At 45.9% G+C, this 19647-nt stretch overlaps 1 protein-coding gene across 1 annotated transcript; it reads right to left on the reverse strand.

Moving 5' to 3' along the window:
* Nucleotides 1-9568: 9568 nt before the first annotated feature.
* On the reverse strand, nucleotides 9569-18471 carry LOC147612378 (uncharacterized). The gene is made up of 5 exons (XM_086782998.1): nucleotides 18038-18471; nucleotides 13919-14088; nucleotides 13549-13824; nucleotides 12778-13454; nucleotides 9569-12663 (listed from the first exon to the last, which is right to left on the reverse strand). Exons 2-5 carry the CDS (start codon nucleotides 14081-14083, stop codon nucleotides 10704-10706), a joined length of 3078 nt encoding a protein of 1025 aa, XP_086639124.1. The 5' UTR covers nucleotides 14084-14088; nucleotides 18038-18471; the 3' UTR covers nucleotides 9569-10703.
* Nucleotides 18472-19647: the final 1176 nt, after the last annotated feature.

Consider the following 19647-nt stretch of genomic DNA (forward strand, 5'->3'; position numbering starts at 1 on the left):
GTGCCCTTCTCCATGGTGCTTTCTATCTTCCATCTTGAATTGAAAACAACGCTCCCCACCGCATCACAGAAATTTTTGAAACTGCCACTACAACCATTTTTGTTCTACACAGACCTAACTTGAATAGCACGACCAGTCTCCAGCAACATAAAGGTGGAACAACCTCAGCAACTCAAGAATCTATGCAGACATGTTGATAATCGACCACCATCAAGCATAAAATGCCATAAAAAAGCAGGTTCATCTGATCAGAACAGTCGCATGTGTAATCAAAGTAATTTAGTAATGATGAATGTCCAAGAGCCTCTAGCTCTTTTCACTTGGCTGCTAGCAATATTTCACTTTAATTTGCCTCTTGTTTCCAAATGTTTAAAACCAACTTTTAAGAGGGGTGCAACCCTTGCAAACTGCTTTTCACGATCCTCTGTTGATCTGGAAATTAGTCTGCTAAGAACCCTATACCTCATCTGTCATTTTGACATTACTTCATTGATTTCCTGTGGGGAGAATGTGCAAAGAAGGGCCGCTTGTTTATTAAACACAGTTTACTGTCTCCACATGGCCAAACGGGAGAGAAAAAGGGCCAGGAAGAAAAGGAGATTTTTGAAATTTGAAATGAAGGTATAATTTTTCACCCTTAAGTGAAGCTTGGGTTCAAACTTCACGCTTGGCCTGGCCTGGCCGCAGTAACACACGGGTAAAACGGTACTAACCCTAACGCTGACATACAAAGACAGCAAGAGGCTCTTTCTTTTTCAGCCCTGCAAAGTCAAAAAGGGTATAGGGGCGGTCTCATGAAATTGATGTGAGTGCTTTTACAAAGGAATCTAGGTTAGCCGGTGGCCACAAGACTACTTAGAGCATGTTCAGAAGGGGCTCATGGAAGCGCCTCCACCTTGTGCTGGAGGTAGGAGATTCGCCAGAAACATCCATCTCTAGGTTAGCCGGTGGCCACAAGACTACTTAGAGCATGTTCAGAAGGGGCTCATGGAGGCACCTCCACCTTGTGCTGGAGGTAGGAGATTCGCCGGAAACATCCATCTCTAGGTTAGCCGGTGGCCACAAGACTACTTAGAGCATGTTCAGAAGGGGCTCATGGAGGCGCCTCCACCTTGTGCTGGAGGTAGGAGATTCGCCTGAAACATCCATCCCCACCTGCAGCACGCACCAGAAGAAGCTGACTAGAGCTGTGTTTGCGGCGGCGAGCTGGGAGAGTTGCTGCGAGCTGACAGGGTTTTGAATTTTGAATTTAGAAAGGGTTCAAGAGCAGCCAGCGTCTTTCTGAGCCCCCCACTTTGCCGGGAAGACACACAACGCTCCATGGAGTGCACGCTGGTGACCCACCTGAACTGGCCCGTCAGAGCTGTTCTCTGTGCTCACACAAGCTAGAAAATACCATCGATGGCCAACCGGTGTATAGTGAACAGCCCTTCCCAACTTTGGCCCAAAGCAATCAGTGGTGTGTCAAAATCTGCCTTCCTCTGCACACCCTATTAAATCTGTGAAGCTTTTGCCAACCAACGGACTCGTATTTTGAAACCTATAGGACATAAGGGTCCAAAAATCTAGACACAAGTACGATGACAACTCTTCCGAATCTAAAGGCGAACTCACATTTTGCAAGTTGCAACCTCATAGGGCAGGAACAGAAAAGGAAGAAATGGGGCAAAATCATGGAGCCTTTTAAACCCTCCAAAATGCAATTAGTCTCCTTATAGAGTCGTCAACCTAAATTTTTAGGAATACAAGGACCCTTCACCCATCTCTAGTTGGCATTGGCAATGCCACCTTAACTTGAATGATTCTGTTAACGATCCCTTCTTTCCTGACTAACCTCCTCTTGAAGCAGGATCCCATATCAATCTTTTTCAAGATTTTCTATGGTTTGTGGATTCAGCCTGCCCATTTGCCTACAGATAATAAACTATACTTTTTATGGATTATGTGATATTCTGTCAGACTCGTGATGACAGCATTTTGCGTTTTCTGCATCCATGCAGTTTTCAGTATTTATTCATTCATCGTTTTGCTCCAGCCACTTGGTGAAAGTAAAACGCAACACTCTCATTCATTTACAGCATTCATATACAGTCTAGAACAGTCCCAAACAGCCCCTCTCTCTCAGCCCTAGCTTTGCATCCCTCCCTCATTCCATTGGGAAGAGTACATAGGCTCGAGATTGGACATCTTTGGTGCTTCTATGGTAGTGTATAGTTCAGCCCAACACTTGGTCTTCAGAGGTCTTGCGTTTGGCTTATCGTCACTCACACCGTCACTCTCTTTAAAGATAATAAAGCAAATACTATCTCGGTAACGGGATAGGGGACCCTTCAGTGGGTAATTCGGGACCCCATACGGTGTACAGTTCTCATCTCTCTCTCTCTCATATCTCTCTAAGGTTTGAAGTATTAAAGTGGATTGCTAAACGCACGAAACTCAGGATACAGAAGACAGTGTGAGCATTTGTGTGACAGGATCCTTCAATACGAACCACCTCCAACAACACCCGATTACATCTCCCTCTTCTTTCAGATGGAACAACAAAGGAGAGAGGATGAGGCCCAAAGGAGAGAAGAAAAAGCAAAAGCTAGAAGCTAGAAAGCAACAAGAAAAATCATAAAGACAGGACTATGAGGAAGCCCAACGCAGGATCGACGAAGACCCGCGTCAGGTTGAACTCGCCGCTTGGGAGCACCAACAAGAGCTCGATCGAGAACGTATGTTCCTCGAGCACCAAAGGGAAAAGGAGGCCATCCATCTTAGATACCAGCACCTCTCTTCAGCATCCCCAGCCTCAAGTGCCACCAGCCAGTAGTCCGTAGCATCAACTACCGTCATTCGAAGTCAACCTAATTTCAGTAAGTATGATGGTAAGTGTGATCATTTAGCAGTGAATCAATTAATTCATCATTTTACTGCTCATTTTTTATTAGCTAAGATCACAGATCCTCAAGATAGAGTCCACATAGTGGCTCCCCATCTCACTGGTGAGGCAGTCACTTGGTGGCAACATTGGTCTAATCTCTATACAGACCAGACCACAGGTGTCACAGCTTTTAGCTGGGATACCTTTGTCCATGACCTGAAGACCAGATTCCTATCGCCCCAGTACATGACCGGTCTGGCAGATGAGTTCTATGGACTCAGACAAAACGGATCCCTAGTGCTTCAGTTTTCCGGCAAGGTTATCACTTTAGCACAATAGTTAGGGCTATCTGCGCAGGCCAAGATGAAGCAATTCATTCATGGATTGAATCCTAACATTCGGTTCACAATTCGTAACTTTGAACCCATTACATATGACCGGGCTCTGACTCTCGCTCAGAATGAAGAAATGAAGATGAACGGAGGCAAGCCCAAGCAGTCATCTCAGTCCAGTACCAAACCCCAGCAGCAGCAATCCACTGCACAGCCAGGGAAAGGTAATGCATCTTCTAAAGATGCTAAGAAGGACGGCAGTAATAGCTCCAGCTCAAGGGGTAAGAAAGATAAAGAATCTAAGCCCAAGAAAACCCCCGATGAAAAGGCTAAAGCAAGCATTACTGGTGGTTATCTTCCTCCAGAGGAGCAAAAGAAGTATCAGTCAAAAAATAAATGTTTTTTTTGTCACATCATAGGGCATGGTAAGAAGGATTGCCACAAATGGCAAGCGAAACAAGCCACTAAAGCCCCTTCTGCCACAGCCTCCCCAGCTCCTCCAACCCTGCCTACTACCACCAATGCGGTTCGACTTTTACCTTCTATGCATCCTATGCCATCAGTGGTATTTGATGCTAAGCAGGAGAGTGAGAGCGATGCTGCACAGAAGAGCCTCATCCGAGCTTATGGCTCTGCCAAGGGCCGCCAGTTTGTAGTCCTTTTCGATATCGGTAGTTCTAAAGACGCCATCTCTCCCCAGTTGACTAATAAATTGAACTGCACATTAGTCCCATATCATCTGGATGTGGATGGGTTTACACCTGGTCTTCGCACTCACATTTCAGAAGGCATGGCAATTTGCCTTTGAAGTTCAACAGACCTCATTTCAACGAGATTTCATCGTCTCGCCTCTGTTGCGGTGTGACATGATCTTGGGAATTCAGTGGTTCCGTCAGTATGAGCCTATTCCCAATTGGGAGCATGACACTTTTACTATCTGTAAAGGTTTTCCTGAGCCTGTCATGATTCGTGGGGAAAGAAGCATTCTTGGCATCCCATTGATTTTGCATCTCCAGGCCAGACGAGCTATCCGCAAGAGAGCAGAAGGAGCACTACTTTATGTTCGTGCTCAAACAGCCTCTACCTCATTGGTAGCATCCATTTCATCTTCAGTCCCTCAGTTAGCAGACCTCCTGTCCAATCAGGACATTATGCTCAGGGACAATCTCCCGCTCAGTCTCCCACCCTCTCACCCTGAGGACCATCACATTGATTTGGTCCCTGGATCAGATCCTCCTAGTAGGTTTCCCTATCGTCTTTCCAAGACTTTAGAGGGCGAGTTAGAAAAGCAGTTATCTGAGCTTCTTCGAGCCGGATTTATTCGCCCTTCTTCCTCACCATTTGCTGCACCTATCCTATTTGTCCAAAAGAAGGACAAGTCTGCACGCCTTTGTGTAGATTACAAGGCATTAAACAAACTCACCATCAAGAATAAGTTTCCTATACCAAGGATAGAGTACATTTTGGAGCGTTTAGACAGTGCTAAGTTTTTCACTAAGATGGACCTCAAGAGTGGTTACCATCAGGTCCGCATTTTTGAAGCTAACATTCCAAAAATAGCTTTTTGGACAGAGCATGGTCACTACACGAGTTCGTAGTCATGCCTTTTGGGCTTACAAATGCACCCGCAACCTTCAATAAGATGATGTCTAGGATTTTCGCAGTCCACATTGGAAAGTGTGTTTTCATATTCCTTGATGACATACTAGTCTTCTCAGCCACTGCGGAGCAGCATGAGAAAGATGTGGAGAAAGTCTTGCAACTTTTGCGAGATAATCAGCTCTACAAAAACGCCAAAAAGTCTGTCTTTGGTGTGAAGGAAGTTCAGTATTTGGGCTGTATCATCGGTTCCGATGGGATTAGACTAGATCCATTAAAGGTTCAGGAAATCTTAGATTGGGACATTCCTAAGACCGCCCAAGAAATCCGCTCATTCGTAGGTCTTTGTCAAGCCCACAGTACCCATGTCCATCAGTTTTCCAACCTTGCAGCACCTCTTACCGACTTACTGAAGGGGGTGAAGACTCGCAAGCAAAAGGTCTCAATTACAGGAAGCGCACTTGATGCATTCCGTGCACTCCAGAAAGCTGCCTCAGAAGCGCCTGGTTTTAAGTTAGCATCTTGGGATGAACCTTTCGAGGTCATTACTGATGCAAGCAATGTAGCCATAGGTACAGTTCTCCAGCAGGACAATAGACCCGTGGCATATTACAGTAGAAAGTTGGATGTCGAAAAAAATTATTCGGTACATAACAAAGAGCTTTTAGGTGTGATCACAACGCTCAAACATTGGAAGTCTTTTCTTTATGGACAGGTTTTCACAGACCACCAAGCACTTAAGTGGCTTCAAACTATACGAAGTGCCTAGTGGAGTGATCGACAGGCCAGGAATGATTGAATATATCCTGGTAAGCATAACCCAGTCGTAGATACTCTTAGTCGAAAGGCCAGCATCCAGGCAGTCCAAGAATCTACCATTCTCGAAATCACGGGGAAGGACTTCGATAGTATAAAAGACCAATATGTCGACTCCCCTGAGTTTGGTACTCAGTACAGTTTGGCCCTCGATTCTGAGCCGGGCCATTATTCCATCCAGAACGGTTGGTTGTTCTTCAAGAACCGCCTCTGTGTCATTCGAGAAAAGCGTTCCGCTCTTCTCCATGATGCCCATGACTCCTTAGTTGGAGGACATAGGGGTATCAACGGTACCCTCGAGAAATTAGACCGGTCCAAAGATGAGGCGTGATGTCTATGCACATGTACAAGTCTATAAGATTTGTCAAAAAGTAAAGATTCCACATACAAAGAAGGCTGGTTTACTTCAACCTTTGCCCATCCCCGAGACGGACCTTTCATCGGCATATCTATGGACTTTGTAGGGCCCTACCAGCATCCACCGGATCCCGTAACACTCAGTGTTTCACCATTGTGGATCCCTTCAGTAAATTCTGCATGCTCATCCCATGCAAGCATACGGCCACAGCCGAGGACGTAGCCCGTCTGTTTCTCAAGGATTGGTACCCAATTTGTGGTTTGCCTAGCACCATTACATCAAATAGAGATTCCAAGTTTACCTCGCATTTCTAGAGGGCATTATTTGAAAACTTCGGAACTAAGTTGCAATTGTCTAGTGCATTCCATCCGCAGACAAATGGCCAAACAGAAATTTATAACCAGTTGGCCTTTGATGTTCTCCAGTCATTCTGTCATAACCAACAGTCCAAATGGGAACATTATCTTCCATTGGTCCAAGCTATTTTAAATGACACTCATTCATCCAGTGTCGGACAGACTCCATATGAAGCAGCCTTTGGTCGCCATTTCTCTTCTCTTTTGACGAGATTGGTGTCTCCATCTCTAGAGGCTAATAAAACCACGGAAGCATTTTCCAAAATCATTGAGTCAGTCAAGGACCGCTTGACCAAAGCACAGGAAGCATATAGCAGACAGGCAAATAAGTCTAGACGAGATGTCCACTTCAAGAAAGGGAATTGGGTCTATCTGCGTATTATGAAACAAAGATTGAAACAAGTGGGCAAACGTTGTTCCAAGCTTTCATTCCGTAGTTTTGGCCCTTTTCCAATAGTTAAGAAGTTAAGTGATGTCTCCATGAAGTTAAAGTTGCCTACCAGTTGGACAATGCATGATGTTTTCCATGTTTCTTGGCTAAAACTATATGTTGGTCCAAAAGTGTTTGATGTTTCAGATGAACAGTAGCCAGACGTGGTAGACGAAAAAGAAGTCATTAAGCCCGAGCAAATCCTCCTTCATCGTTGGAAGCATGGTTCCGGTCGACGGATACGTCAGTTCTATACGAAATTCCGAGATCGAGGTACCCACGAAGACGTATGGCTAGACAAGGAGTTCTTTCAAGAGTACCCCCAGTTGTTGGCGGACTACTTGGAAGCCATGAACCGCCAAGCTAAGCAGGAGAGAATGTCACATGCACTCTGCAATGTAGTGCATGGTGACAAACTAGCTCATCATCTACAATGCAACATCTGTACATTATTAGAACCCAGTAGGATGATATTTGTCATATGCCGTGACCCCATTGTATATCCTCAATCCAGGATAAGTCAGACATAAGCTACGTAGGTCATTCTCAGCCATAGTCAATCAATCAATCAGTCTAAGTCCCTTAACCCACTTAAACAGACGCATTCATGCATATACAGTCAGTAGAAACCTTAGGGTTTGCATCAGAAAGCATCATGCATATTGCACATCATTCATGCATAGCATCTAGATTCTAGACCATTGCAAGAACCTCAGATAGCATCTAGGAATTATCCAAGGTTTATCTAGGATTTTTCTGGTATTTTTCCCATCATTTTCAGCATTTATACATCATCATTAAGCATTTAATGCTTATGGAGCAGTCGGCCAGCATCTAGTGCCAACCGACTGGCTATATAGCTAGTATAAATAGAAGGGCTTGACCCATTCCCTCATTCATCTCATAAGTCAGTCAAGGAGCATTCAGGCGCATACCATTCAGCCTTGCATCCACCTCAGATCCATGCGTTTTGGAGAAGTGTAGCATCCTTCAGCAAGAGGAGCATCAACGCTTGTGCATTCAGCCCTCCTACAGCAAACGCATCAGTTCTCAGAATTCAGCCATCAGTTCACAGTATTCAGCCATCAGTCATCCTTGCGTTTTCTGCATCCATGCAATTTTCAGTATTCATTCATTCATCGTTTTGCTCCGGCCACTTGGTGAAGGTAAAACGCAGCATTCTCATTCATTTACAGCATTCATATACAGTCTAGAACAGTCCCAAACACCCCCTCTCTCAGCCCTAGCTTTGCATCCCTCCCTCATTCCATTGGGAAGAGTGCATAGGCTCAAGATTGGACATCTTTAGTGCTTCTATAGCAGTGTACAGTTCAGCCCAACACTTGGTCTTCAGTGGTCTTGCATTTGGCTTATCGTCAGTCACACCGTCAATCTCTTTAAAGATACTAAAGCAAATACTATCTCGGTAACGGGATAGGGGACCCTTCAGTGGGTAATTCGGGACCCCATACGGTGTCCAATTCTCATCTCTCTCTCTCATATCTCTCTAAAGTTTGAAGTATTAAAGTGGATTGCTAAACTCACGAAACTCAGGATACAGAAGACAGTGTGAGCATTTGTGTGACAGGATCCTCCAATACGAAGACTTCCGTTGCATGTTACAAAGAGCCGTCCCATCACGCGCCTTCAATGGGACGGAGTGGACTTTGCTTGATGCTGCAAAAAGGGAGGAAACTCCGGGTACCTCATTTTTTGCATACACAGCACGGTTAGGCCACAGGATCCACATGCCTGAGATAAGGACAAGACACTGGCAGTCTCAAGGCCTCTCACCGTGTGTTCTCTCAAATTTTTGGAAGAGGCTCTACGACGACAAGATCACCCTCTTTTTGTGGTTGCTGGCACATAGGAGTTTGGTGGTTGGCACGTGATTGGCCCAGCATGTCCGAGGTGTGGCAATCCCAGGAGTCTTAGTGACATTGTCTTGGGATTGCCCGAAGACTCCACAGATTTGGCAATGGATCCTCCGCATCTTCACGATGGACAAGGACCTCTACCTGTACTATTACATGGGGCACTGTCGCTTGGGCCACTGAGGCGGGGATTGTCATGGCTTATGACGAGGAAGGTGGGGGGCTAGCCCTTCAGGTCTCTCACCTTCGCATTTGGTCTCCTGGTTCGTGCCAAAGATGGGAGATTTGTAGCAGCATTGCAGCATGGCACATCTGGAGAGCTCGATGCAACGAAGTCATCGAAGGCACCCACACTCTGCTTGCGGAGTCCATCGGGAGCATCTAACTCAACATCGTTCATACTCTCCACGACCATTGGGGAAGCTACAAGGTGGTTCTGACCCTATGCGGAGGCGTCGAGAAGCCTTCTTGAGGCTCTGGCGACCTAGCCCTTTTCTTACAGATAGAGGTGGTGAGCCCACTTGGTTATTCCCTCCCCCACCCATTGTATGAGATAGCCTTCTCCTCATAGAACGGCCAGCCGGAGGAGCTGTGCATCCGTCTTCCCCTTTTGTTCTTTGGTTCTCGCTCCGTACATGGAGACAAGTTTGTAAAAGGGGGGTCAACCTCACAATGCCAAAAAAATTGACAACTTAAATATTATATGAATGTGGGCTCAAGCCCACCAAGTGAAAAAATGAACCCTCGAACAGTCCAATCAAGCTCTTTATAAAAAGTCTATAAAGCAATATTTGAGGCAGTCAAACCAAGAACCTGTCAAGGAGACGAACAAACAAAAACACACTATGGTTCCATGCTTTCACAAAACAGTTTGAACTTCTGGTGTCATTGGCCCCAATCCTAAGCCTATTAAAACCCTATAAGGTCACATTGCTCAGCATGAGAAGATCATCTAGTTCCTGTTATCAGTTGCTGCAAAACAAAAATAATCAATTTCTTCATCTCATGATGATGTCAGAAAAATGTCGACAAAAAAGGGAAAAATACTTCCGCAATTCATGAAGAAATTGTCTTTGAGAATGTGGGAGGAGCTGAGGTTTGAAGGCCCTTTAGGCTTTGAGGAGCTACACAAAAACTCCTATTTACTACCAAGCAGTTAAAGGTAGAAAGCTCCTACCCAATCGTCCCAACTTTGTCAAGGCACACGGTGTGGTCTGACCCTTCAGGATCTGCTCCTTGACCTCATGCTCTCATGCTTCACCTTTCAAACCTTTGCATGAAAAAGATGACCTTTCTAAAAGAATGTTGAGTCTAATTCAGCCTCCTCTTGAACTGTACATGTCAACCTTACTCTTATAAAATCGAAGGCTCCGAAGGCCTTGTTTGATGCAGACCAGTTAAGCAACTGGATTAGTGTGTGCACATTCCACAACAACTTCCAGCTCCATTTATATGCACAGTCTGCAGCTTCCATGCCCAATGTACTTTTTGGTCAGTGGAGTATCAAAAAACAGCAGATTTTGGCATCCCTGCATACAAAGAAGCTGGCAGAAGCTTGATTCCTTCACTGCTGCTAATTGACCAAAACCACTGTGCCGCTAGGGCATTCACTCTGGAAATAATAAATATATATCATCTCATCGTATGCATGATCAACCTTCTCTACCAAATCAAATGTCTGTGTGTGACTATGCTGTGCCAGCTTAAGCAGGCAACCCTTACCTACAGCCTCGATACCTAGTAATGCATTTATAATCAAGACTGCCTCTTTGGCTCCACTTGAAGCTCTTGAAGATGGAGATAACTCTACAGGCCACCCTGTTTTGCCCTTAAAACCACTTGCTGCTTGCACCTTTGCTGATGTCTCTTTGACTGCAAAAGCAATCTCAGGAGAATACTGAGGATGTTTGATCATCCTCTCACTTCTATAGAAATCGGGATTTGCTTATCTTCCATCTTGCATTGCATGATGTTAATGGTGGTAGAAGGAAGCCATCATATGACCTGGAAACTATAACTGCGTAGTTTACTACAAAAGGCCTTGTCCACATTATTTAGCCCCTTGTTCACACTCACAGACAGAAGCTTAGGGAAAGCGACTTGTTACCTTTGACAAGATCTGACTTCTCCATTATCTCAAATCTGCTAGGACTAACTCTTTTTCTTCTCTTCCTGAGAGGCCCACATGTTTCAAAACTTCCAGAAAATATTATCCTTTCTCCATTGGAACATTTATCTCTACTGGCATAATTTTTGGCCAACTCACTTGCAGATATGTCAAACTCCATCGGCATGCTTTTTTTGTCACTACAATCTCCATCATTGAGGTCCACAAAACGTTTGTGAAGCTGTGCTGCAACTTTAGGTTCAACTAGCCCAGTTAAAGAATCTAGAGAGTCATCTGACTGGGCCTGAAATTCTTGCATTCCTAGCACAGCTAACGATAACCTCTTGAATCTTTTCTTCTGCCTGCTGCCACTATGCGGAACACTGACGCAAGTGCTCTTGCCCTCTGGTGCTGCAACTGTGCACTCTGCACCATTATCTTCATGACTATCAAAAGCATCTTTCGCAACAAGCAAAAAGGATTCACTACCGTTCTTGGTTTCTTTAGTATATCGTCCAATACTAGGATTCTGTTCCTCTCTGAAGCACTTAGAAGGCTTTTGCCTGACATCTTCTTTCAGCTCATGAAAAACTGTTTTCTCCACATTAAAGTTGCAAAAGTTGGTTTCGCTTCTCATACTCATGAGGCATTGTAAGCCCTCTTCCAACGCTGAATCCAACAAGGCGTCATCCATCGCCGCAACCTTGTCGACTCCACAACGATTTACTCCCTCCGTGTGTCCATTGGAACATTCACGCCTAGAAGGTCCAAAATCATCCTCCTTTATTGCATTTTCAGACATACCAAATGATGAACCATCAGCTTTTCTCTTTTTAACTGATGCAATCCCATTCCCCTTCTTGCCAACTAAAGTTCTTCTCTTCTTTGGGGCCTCCAAGAACATCCCATCACTCTCCTGCTGCTTCACAAGATGTAAACAGTCAATTGCACTCGGCAAGGATGCCACATGCCCATCCCCCCCCTTTGCAAAGTTGGTTACTGCACTCTTTCCACGGAACGTACGAGCAGCATCATCATAGGCATGTGCTGCTTCCTCTTCTGTTGGATAAGTACCAAGCCATAACCGCTTTCCTTCAGGAGTACGGATCTCAGCACCATAAGCACCCCATGGACGTTTACGAACACCAACAAACTTGGAAAAGCAAATGCGTTTACCTTGGACTCGCATTGCTGATAGCCCTTTCTGCTGAGTCTTGTGTTTATCTTGGGCAGTCCACCATGAAGTCTCCTCCATGGCACAATTCAATCCCATTTCTACTGTGTCCATTACTCCAATATCTATCATAGGTGTTAAATCCAGTCCATTGGACCTTTCATTAGCACTCAACAACAATGGCTGAGGGACTTTTGAGGCTGCCAAATTGTGACCCATAGGCATGCTATCTCTGTTTTCTTCTTTTGCTTCACCTTCAAAAAAAGCATCTTTTTCTGCCTCTGCTCGACGCAATGTATTCCTGCCATTCTCTACGCACACTAGATTGCGCTTTGTGGTTGCAGAATGCTTCCACCCAACATAACGTGCAATATTTTCCACACTAGCCTTCATAGATACTACTTGCACGTCCTGTGCATGAAGATTTTTTCCCCTTCTACACAGATGAACTGGTGTTGCTGCCCAATCCCCCTCCAAAAAGTGAGTTTCTCCGGTAGATAAGTCTGATGCCTTACCAAGTTGTAGAAGCTGCTTCGCACAGTTAGCGTCAGAAAGCAGAACCTCATCATAAGATGTCTGTGAACTGGTGGAAACCCAGAGATCTGGCCCTTCATTAGATTGGTGAGCCACAGTTGCTGCCATCATGAGCGAAGAAAATGTCCCTAGTTTAGGAAGGATGTTCCAAAGTGTCTTTCGTAGGCTGACTGCGTCTGGAACAGAAATGCCATTTTGCTTGTGAACTTGACAGAACCTGCAAAATTGTCTTTCATTATTCCCTTTAAAAAATTCAGAGGGGGGAAGGGAATGTGTGTGTGTGTGTGTGTTTGGGGGGGGTCGGAAGTGGGGAGAGAGATTCTGTACTGACCTTGTGTCAACAAGATTGAGACATACAGGAAATCCACATCTTGCCTGGGTTTGTTCTTCCACAAAATCACATTGCTTGTAAGGGGCTGAAAGGTCTTCTAGTATGTGCAGTATACAGAAATGAAATCCATGTAATACATATTGACTGCAAGGGTCCTTTCTAGATTGACAATGCTGGGCCTCATATCTTTGTCTCTTATCAAATGTTTTTGCTGCTTGTACAACATTCAGATCACTCCTAATCGGCATCAGATATGGGTGAATGTCAGTCTTAACAGAACAAAAAGGCGTCTTCCTACCCTCTTGTTGCCCCTGAGTCACATGTCCCAACTGTGTGTGACGTTTGAGTGTCGATGTTAAAGGTTCGACTGTGGCATTCCCCAATGCCATGCTCACCTCATCGGAATTGAAAGCTTGTCCCTTCTGAATCAAGGGAGCCTCATTCGAAAGCTTGGATGCTTTTGATGGGCCCTCTATAAGAAAATCTGAGCCTTCTGTGAGTTTCCTTTTCCTAGACCTCTTGCGTCTTGCTACTTTGTTCTCTGCTTCCAAGAATGCCAGGGGAGAGTATCGGATGCTTTGTGCCCGGCAACCATTCGAGATAGTTGGAGGGTCCCCATCACCTTCTCTATATTTCTTGGCATTGTTGATATCTGTGAAGTCCTCTGAAGCATGACCCTTACAGAGCATAGGACAATCATGTGCACAAGTAAAAGCCATCAGTGATCACATAAGTATTAAAATAAAGCTTTATAGGTTACAGTATACTTACCAAGCCTAAATAGCTCTGCCTTGTGTAGCCAAAATCAGTACCAATGACTTGGACTTTCAAGTGGTCAGGTGCCAGAATTTCAGCAATAAACACATCCCCGTCTTTGACATCGTGATATGAAACAAATGCAGGCCAGCCACGAGTAAATGCAAGCCTCCTCCCCGATTGCATGTAAGCTATCCAATCAACCTTCCACAACAAACCACCCTCATCTTCTAGTACAACTTGCCCTTGTGGTCCTGTCAGGTATTTGCTCATGAACGTAACAGGAAGAGCCTGAAACATGACAGCTTGCATTGGTAAAAGTGAGAATTTGTAGATGATATTTTCAATCAAAATGCAGAGACAGACATGGTTCAAGCCAATGTACCAATTTTCCTGTTGGACCAAGACATCTCTTTTGAATGGCCCTTGCAAAGGAGGGTTGCTTTGTTATCATGTCTTTCACCAGATCTGTTACTAACTGCCTGTTGGGACTTATGAATCCCTCTCCAATGTAAGGTGTAAAGCCCGATTGGTCAACATAAGCCTCCATATAAGCTGGAAAAAAAAAATTTAAAAACACTGAGGAAAGGGAAAGTATGATCCAATACAAAGTTTCACATGACATCCACTAGTGAGCCAGTATGCAATCATAAATCATGTGAGATAACTTTGAAGAGCCCTTGTAGGGTGCACAAGGAGACCAGAGTGGAGGCCAATGCGTTTCTTGCGTATTCACAGCTGAATTAAGATCAATCGGGTTCTTTGGCCCAAAATACTGCTAATCTGCTGGAACCAATACGTTTTCTTCTGCTCCCAGCTTCCTGGCTTCAAATGTACATGCTAGTGGTGAGGGAAAATATAAAGCAGGGTGGAAAACCCTCTGAAACTGTAATGGGGGAGAGATGGCATGTCTGTCTGGAAGAGGGTTCACTTTTATGCCCAGCACCAAGTCAGCTGGCCAGGCTGGGACTGCCACTGATGTATCTTACACCCACACTCAAGACAGGCTGTAGCCCTTACATAATGTGGCCTGCTACTTGACTAAATGCAGCCCAATCAGGTTTGGCGACATACGAGACAGATGGTTCCTCCCGCCCTAGGGACTTTCCTGTTGACTCCCTTTACTGCAGAGGAGCTTGCGGAGGCTTTGACAGCACTACCTAGGGGCAAATGCCCGGGAGAAGACGGGCTCTTGTTTCCTTATTTCTTTGACACTGGGATCTCATGGCAGGTAGCTTCAAAGCTGCCTTCAATGATCCATTTGATTCCCAAGGAGGGTGGTGACAGATTGGAGATTCTGCAGTGGAGGCCCATCACCCTCCTAGGTACCGCCTACAAAATCCTAGCCAAGGCCATCAGCCGCGGTGACCGCAGTCTTTCCTCCCTAATTTGATCCATGGCACGCAAACAGGTTTCATCCAAGATTGGAGCATTCTGGACATCATCTTCACTTTCGGGGAGGCAACCACTTCAGCCAGGTTGAGGTAGCAGGATCTTATTCCTTCTAGATTTTGAGAAAGCTTATGACAGAGTGCACTGGGGCTTTTTGGAGGGGACAATGTGCCAGATGGGATTCCCTACGGAGTAGTCCAAGGTGTTTCTAGGCTCTACTCAGCTTCATACAGCTAGGTTCTCATTCACATTCAGGGAGCCAGAGGCGAGAAATTTCCGCTTTCTCACTTGGTCTGGCAAGGCTGTCCACTAGCACCTTATCTATCTTTGTTTGTAGCCGAGGCCATAAGTAGTTTTCTCTCCGCTTAGGAGATAGGGCCCCAGGGGCCGCATCTTCCCATCCACGCGCAAGAGGAGCTGCTTGATTTTGAGTTTGTCGGTGACACAGCACCATACCTATCCAGAGATGAGGGGAACCTCCAACAATTCGCCGAGGCGAGACATTCTGTCGTGCATCTGGAGATCGGATCAACTGGCACAAGTCGTGTGGATTTTGGGTTGGCTCATCGCCTGCCCCAACTTGGAGTCCAGTTGAGGCCTTTTGGTGGATCCTGAGTGGCACTCCAATTCATTATCTTGGATGCCAGGCAGGCATCAATATCTCCCCGGAGCAGCAGCTAGCCCGTCTTCTTCCAAGCTGCGAGTCTTGGAAGAACTTCCTCCTGGCTAGGATCTCTGCCCGTGCCCCGATTTTAGGAGGCCCTTAGCCCTAGAGTATGAGCTGGATCTTCAGGAGATGCGAGCTCGTGGCTTTAGCCCTACATTTGAGGACAGATTTGCAGCCAGTCTCTTGCATGTTTGGGATCATCTCAGGCCAGCCCTTCAGCCGTCCGCCCCCATCGCATCCGTAGAGCATCTCCAACAACTTCTAATCTGGAACCTCCTGGTCCGTTTGCCCAGTGATCACATGCTGGGGGCTCACCTGCACATATCGTGGGGGGCTTTGAGCATAGGTCCCGCTTGGTCACTTGGAGATTGGCTTATGTTAAGACACCTGCCCCCAGAGGCTCAAGAGAGGAGCCTCAGTGGGATAATACGGGGTAGGGACACACTTAGCCTCGACATCAACTCTTCCATCCCCCCGGAGTGGCTGGCCCGGATCCCAGACCCTGCTGGAGACAAATAGGCTACTGGCCTCCAAGGCTTGGCTTAAACACTTTTCCGGTCTCAAAGCAAACTAGAGGTGGGGAGAATGATGCACAATGACCTCTTTGGAGGTGGATTTCAACTGGAGGTTCCACGGCCACAGGTTTCTGCTATTCAACCAGTCAGCAGCAGCCCTCTCTTGCCCCTAAAATTGGCAACCCCCTCTCATGCATGCTGCCTAGTGGAAGCATTGCCTTGTATCTAGCACAACATGCCCTACAAATCCTATGCCTGATGAAAATATTCGATGCCCTCGGTTGGAGACTTGAACTAGCCACTTGCCGACCCTGCTGCAAACAAATAGGCTACTGGCCTCCAAGGCTTGGCTTAAACACTTTTCCGGTCTGCTAGCGAACTAGAGGTGAGGAGAATGATGCACAATGACCTCTTTGGAGGTGGATTTCAACTGGAGGTTCCACGGCCACAGGTTTCAGCTATTCAACCAGTCAGCAGCAGCCCTCTCTTGCCCCTAAAATTGGCAACCCCCTCTCATGCATGCTGCCTAGTGGAAGCATTGCCTTGTATTCAGCAAAACATGCCCTCCAAATCCTATGCCTGATGAAAATATTCAATGCCCTCGGTTGCACTAACTTTGGCTGCAAGCCTACAACTTGCACTTCCTCAATATAATGCCTGTCTATTGTTTAGACATTTCTACTTCAACTTGACTCTTGCCCCTGTTCACTCATGGCTATCATTCTGCCCATTTCTGAACTAACATTAGGGACTTATTTCTCTAATTTCTAGCAGACCACTATAGTCACATGCATGTAATCAAAGGCAGTTCCTTGAAGATATTGACCAGATTGGCTTGATCAAAGTTTTCTCTAGAATTCTTATAGAGGGCCTGCTTTAACCAGCTTGACTGCATCAATCTAAGTCCCAACGTCCACATGTACCATCTCAGCAAGTCAATGGCCTTTGAAATCTGAGCAAGGTTGCTGTCCAAATACTCACCCTCTAAAGATCAAACATGTTGCGGCGTGGGGGAAAGGCCAGGGGGGGGGGTGGCATCCCTGCTTCTAATAAGAAGAGAATGTAAAGATGCATTTATTGCTCTTTGCTTGCCTGCTCACGGTGGTGTAAAGATGCATTTATTGCTCTTTTATTGCCGGCTCATGGTGGTGTTCATCGCATCTCAAGGGGGCTCAAGGAGGCAGGGGCATGCTGTAAGATCACCTGACAATTGCAGGACACTTGACTGGCAACAACGATTTTTGAGGCACTTATACCAAAGAAGGACACACCCCATCAATTTGCTAACCAATGGCCAACACATTGTTCCTTATAGACTCTTCTAGATTGGCTAAAGGAAGTGGAGAATGACATACTCCATCAATCTGTTAACGCATGCTTTAGGCAGACTATGAACGGGAAAAGCGTAATGTGGATCTAGTGGCGCCACATTCCCAGCCAGTCGTGAACGACGCCAACGTGACTGCGTTGAACGGTTCCTACCGGCCGTGCTTGGGCGCCGGATCCGGGGACTCCGACGGTAGACTGTAGCTATAATGCACGACTTTCGAGGAAGGATCGGCGAAGATTCTTGGTTACTGGGGACGGAAACAAAGGTGTGAGAGAACTCCCCGCTACGTCAACGGCGTAATAGTTTAGAAGTGACGGAACACGAAACGTCCAACACGAATCTGCGTTAACGTTGGCTGGAGATCTATACCCCCGTCGAGGCGCAATGCATTGGCTCATGCAGTGCTGCCGTAAACACGCCGGCCTGCAACTGCCAGGCACGTCAAAGATAGAGTAGGGGAACAGTGGAAAGCCTGATAACAACCTTCGCTGCTTTTGCAACACACAAGGTGGGTAGCTCTTCCAGACTTTGCGTTAATCTGCACAAGCACAGATGTATTTGCACACAAACATGAGGATATGGTAGACAGAAGGGCAGAACCTGGCGGAGTGGCGGCGGCGCGGGGTCACGTGAGTGGACGATCTAGTCCGCGTGTGACGGAAGGCGCCGGTGGAGGGGAAAGACGCTTCAAATGTTCGATGAACTACGCGCAGGGTGTCGGAACCGGTGAAGCAGAAGAGGAGAAGACAATACGTTGTGAAGATGGTCCCCTGTGGAACCGGCCGGAGGCAGATACCAAGTTGCGATGCTGGAGAAGGGTAGAGGAACAGACGAGGTGATGGGATCTCTTTGCTTAGCAGCGCCGATGGGGTGGAGCAGGGCGGGGAAGGGGGGGAGAAAGAAAGAGAGAGAGAGAGAGAGAGAGAGAGAGATGTGGCACGTGAAGACCGGGCAGCTGTAGTGCTTATGTAGTAGAGAGGCGGGGGTGGCTCCTCGGTGGCGGCTACCGGCGGAGATGCAAGTCCCGCGTCTCGAGAGAGATGACCTTTTTGTATGTATACATACTCCTTTGCCGGCCATCCACACGTAAGGCCTCGTTAACACGCATTGGCAGCAAAGACCGCCTTCGCATACATGTGCATCAGTTATCCAATGTCCATTCTTCACACGAGATTCCCTTATTTTGAGCTTGTTCAACTTGAGAATCATTTAGAAAGAGCGTTTAACAAAGTTGAGTTGATATTAGATTATAGAGAAAAATAAGTGAGAAATTGTATCCTATCTAAGTATGTAAAAGGTCATATGATGACAATAGCAGCCATGGTTGATCAACCAAGAGGGTCGATACAAAGATGTGCATCATTGGATGGTACCCTATGAAGACCAATGGTTTATCAATGACTCGGGAAGATTTGACAAACTCCCAAACAAGCTAAATGCTTGTACGAACCGATATCCTCATACACAAGTTAGGAAGAGTTATCCCTTTTCTTAGTGAAAGATTCTAAAAGTGTTGCAAGTGTTGTGACCCCATGTGATTAGGTTAGGAGTGCCATGTTTGCCGAGAAGAAGGAAGTATCCAATATATAATGTATCTTGTTATAAGGAATTGGACTCTGTACCATATAGTATTCCCTCGCATGCTCACGAGAAGAAGGAAGTATCCAATATACAATATATTGGCACATTATGCGATTTCAATATCCACGTTGCAAATCATGCCAAGGGGTTTTACTCTACATTGGTCCCCCATTTACACAAAGAATGGGGCTGCTTCCATCTCCGTGATGCCTAATTTTTTGCAAGTGCCATCCAAAAGAATGTTGACTCCTAATCTTCCAAGACCACCCCTTTGATAGTTTTTCCCATGCAGCTACATTGTGACCTTTAGAACCCTCGCAAACGAAATCCGCGAGACGACGACTAGTTGGACCTTGAAAGCTATGCTATCCGGCGGATCTTCCTTGTTTCCCTCCTTTCCAATGTTTGCTCTTTAACAATCCACTAACTTCTAGATCAGGTACATTTGATAATGGAGGGGACAAGGCCCAACAATTTAATGTTATATTCACCTTCATATATTTGAGATCTCCCTAGAGATCATACTGCGATACTTTTTTTTAATCAAATGTGATGGATATCTTATCCTTTATTTTCATGGCTGACCAGTCGCTTTGCTTTTAGCGCCATTAGTTTCTGAAATACTTCAT

The sequence above is a fragment of the Cibotium barometz genome, chromosome 45, assembly GCF_041138505.1.
Source record: "Cibotium barometz isolate CiBa-2024 chromosome 45, ASM4113850v1, whole genome shotgun sequence".
Taxonomy (NCBI): Eukaryota; Viridiplantae; Streptophyta; class Polypodiopsida; order Cyatheales; family Cibotiaceae; genus Cibotium; species Cibotium barometz.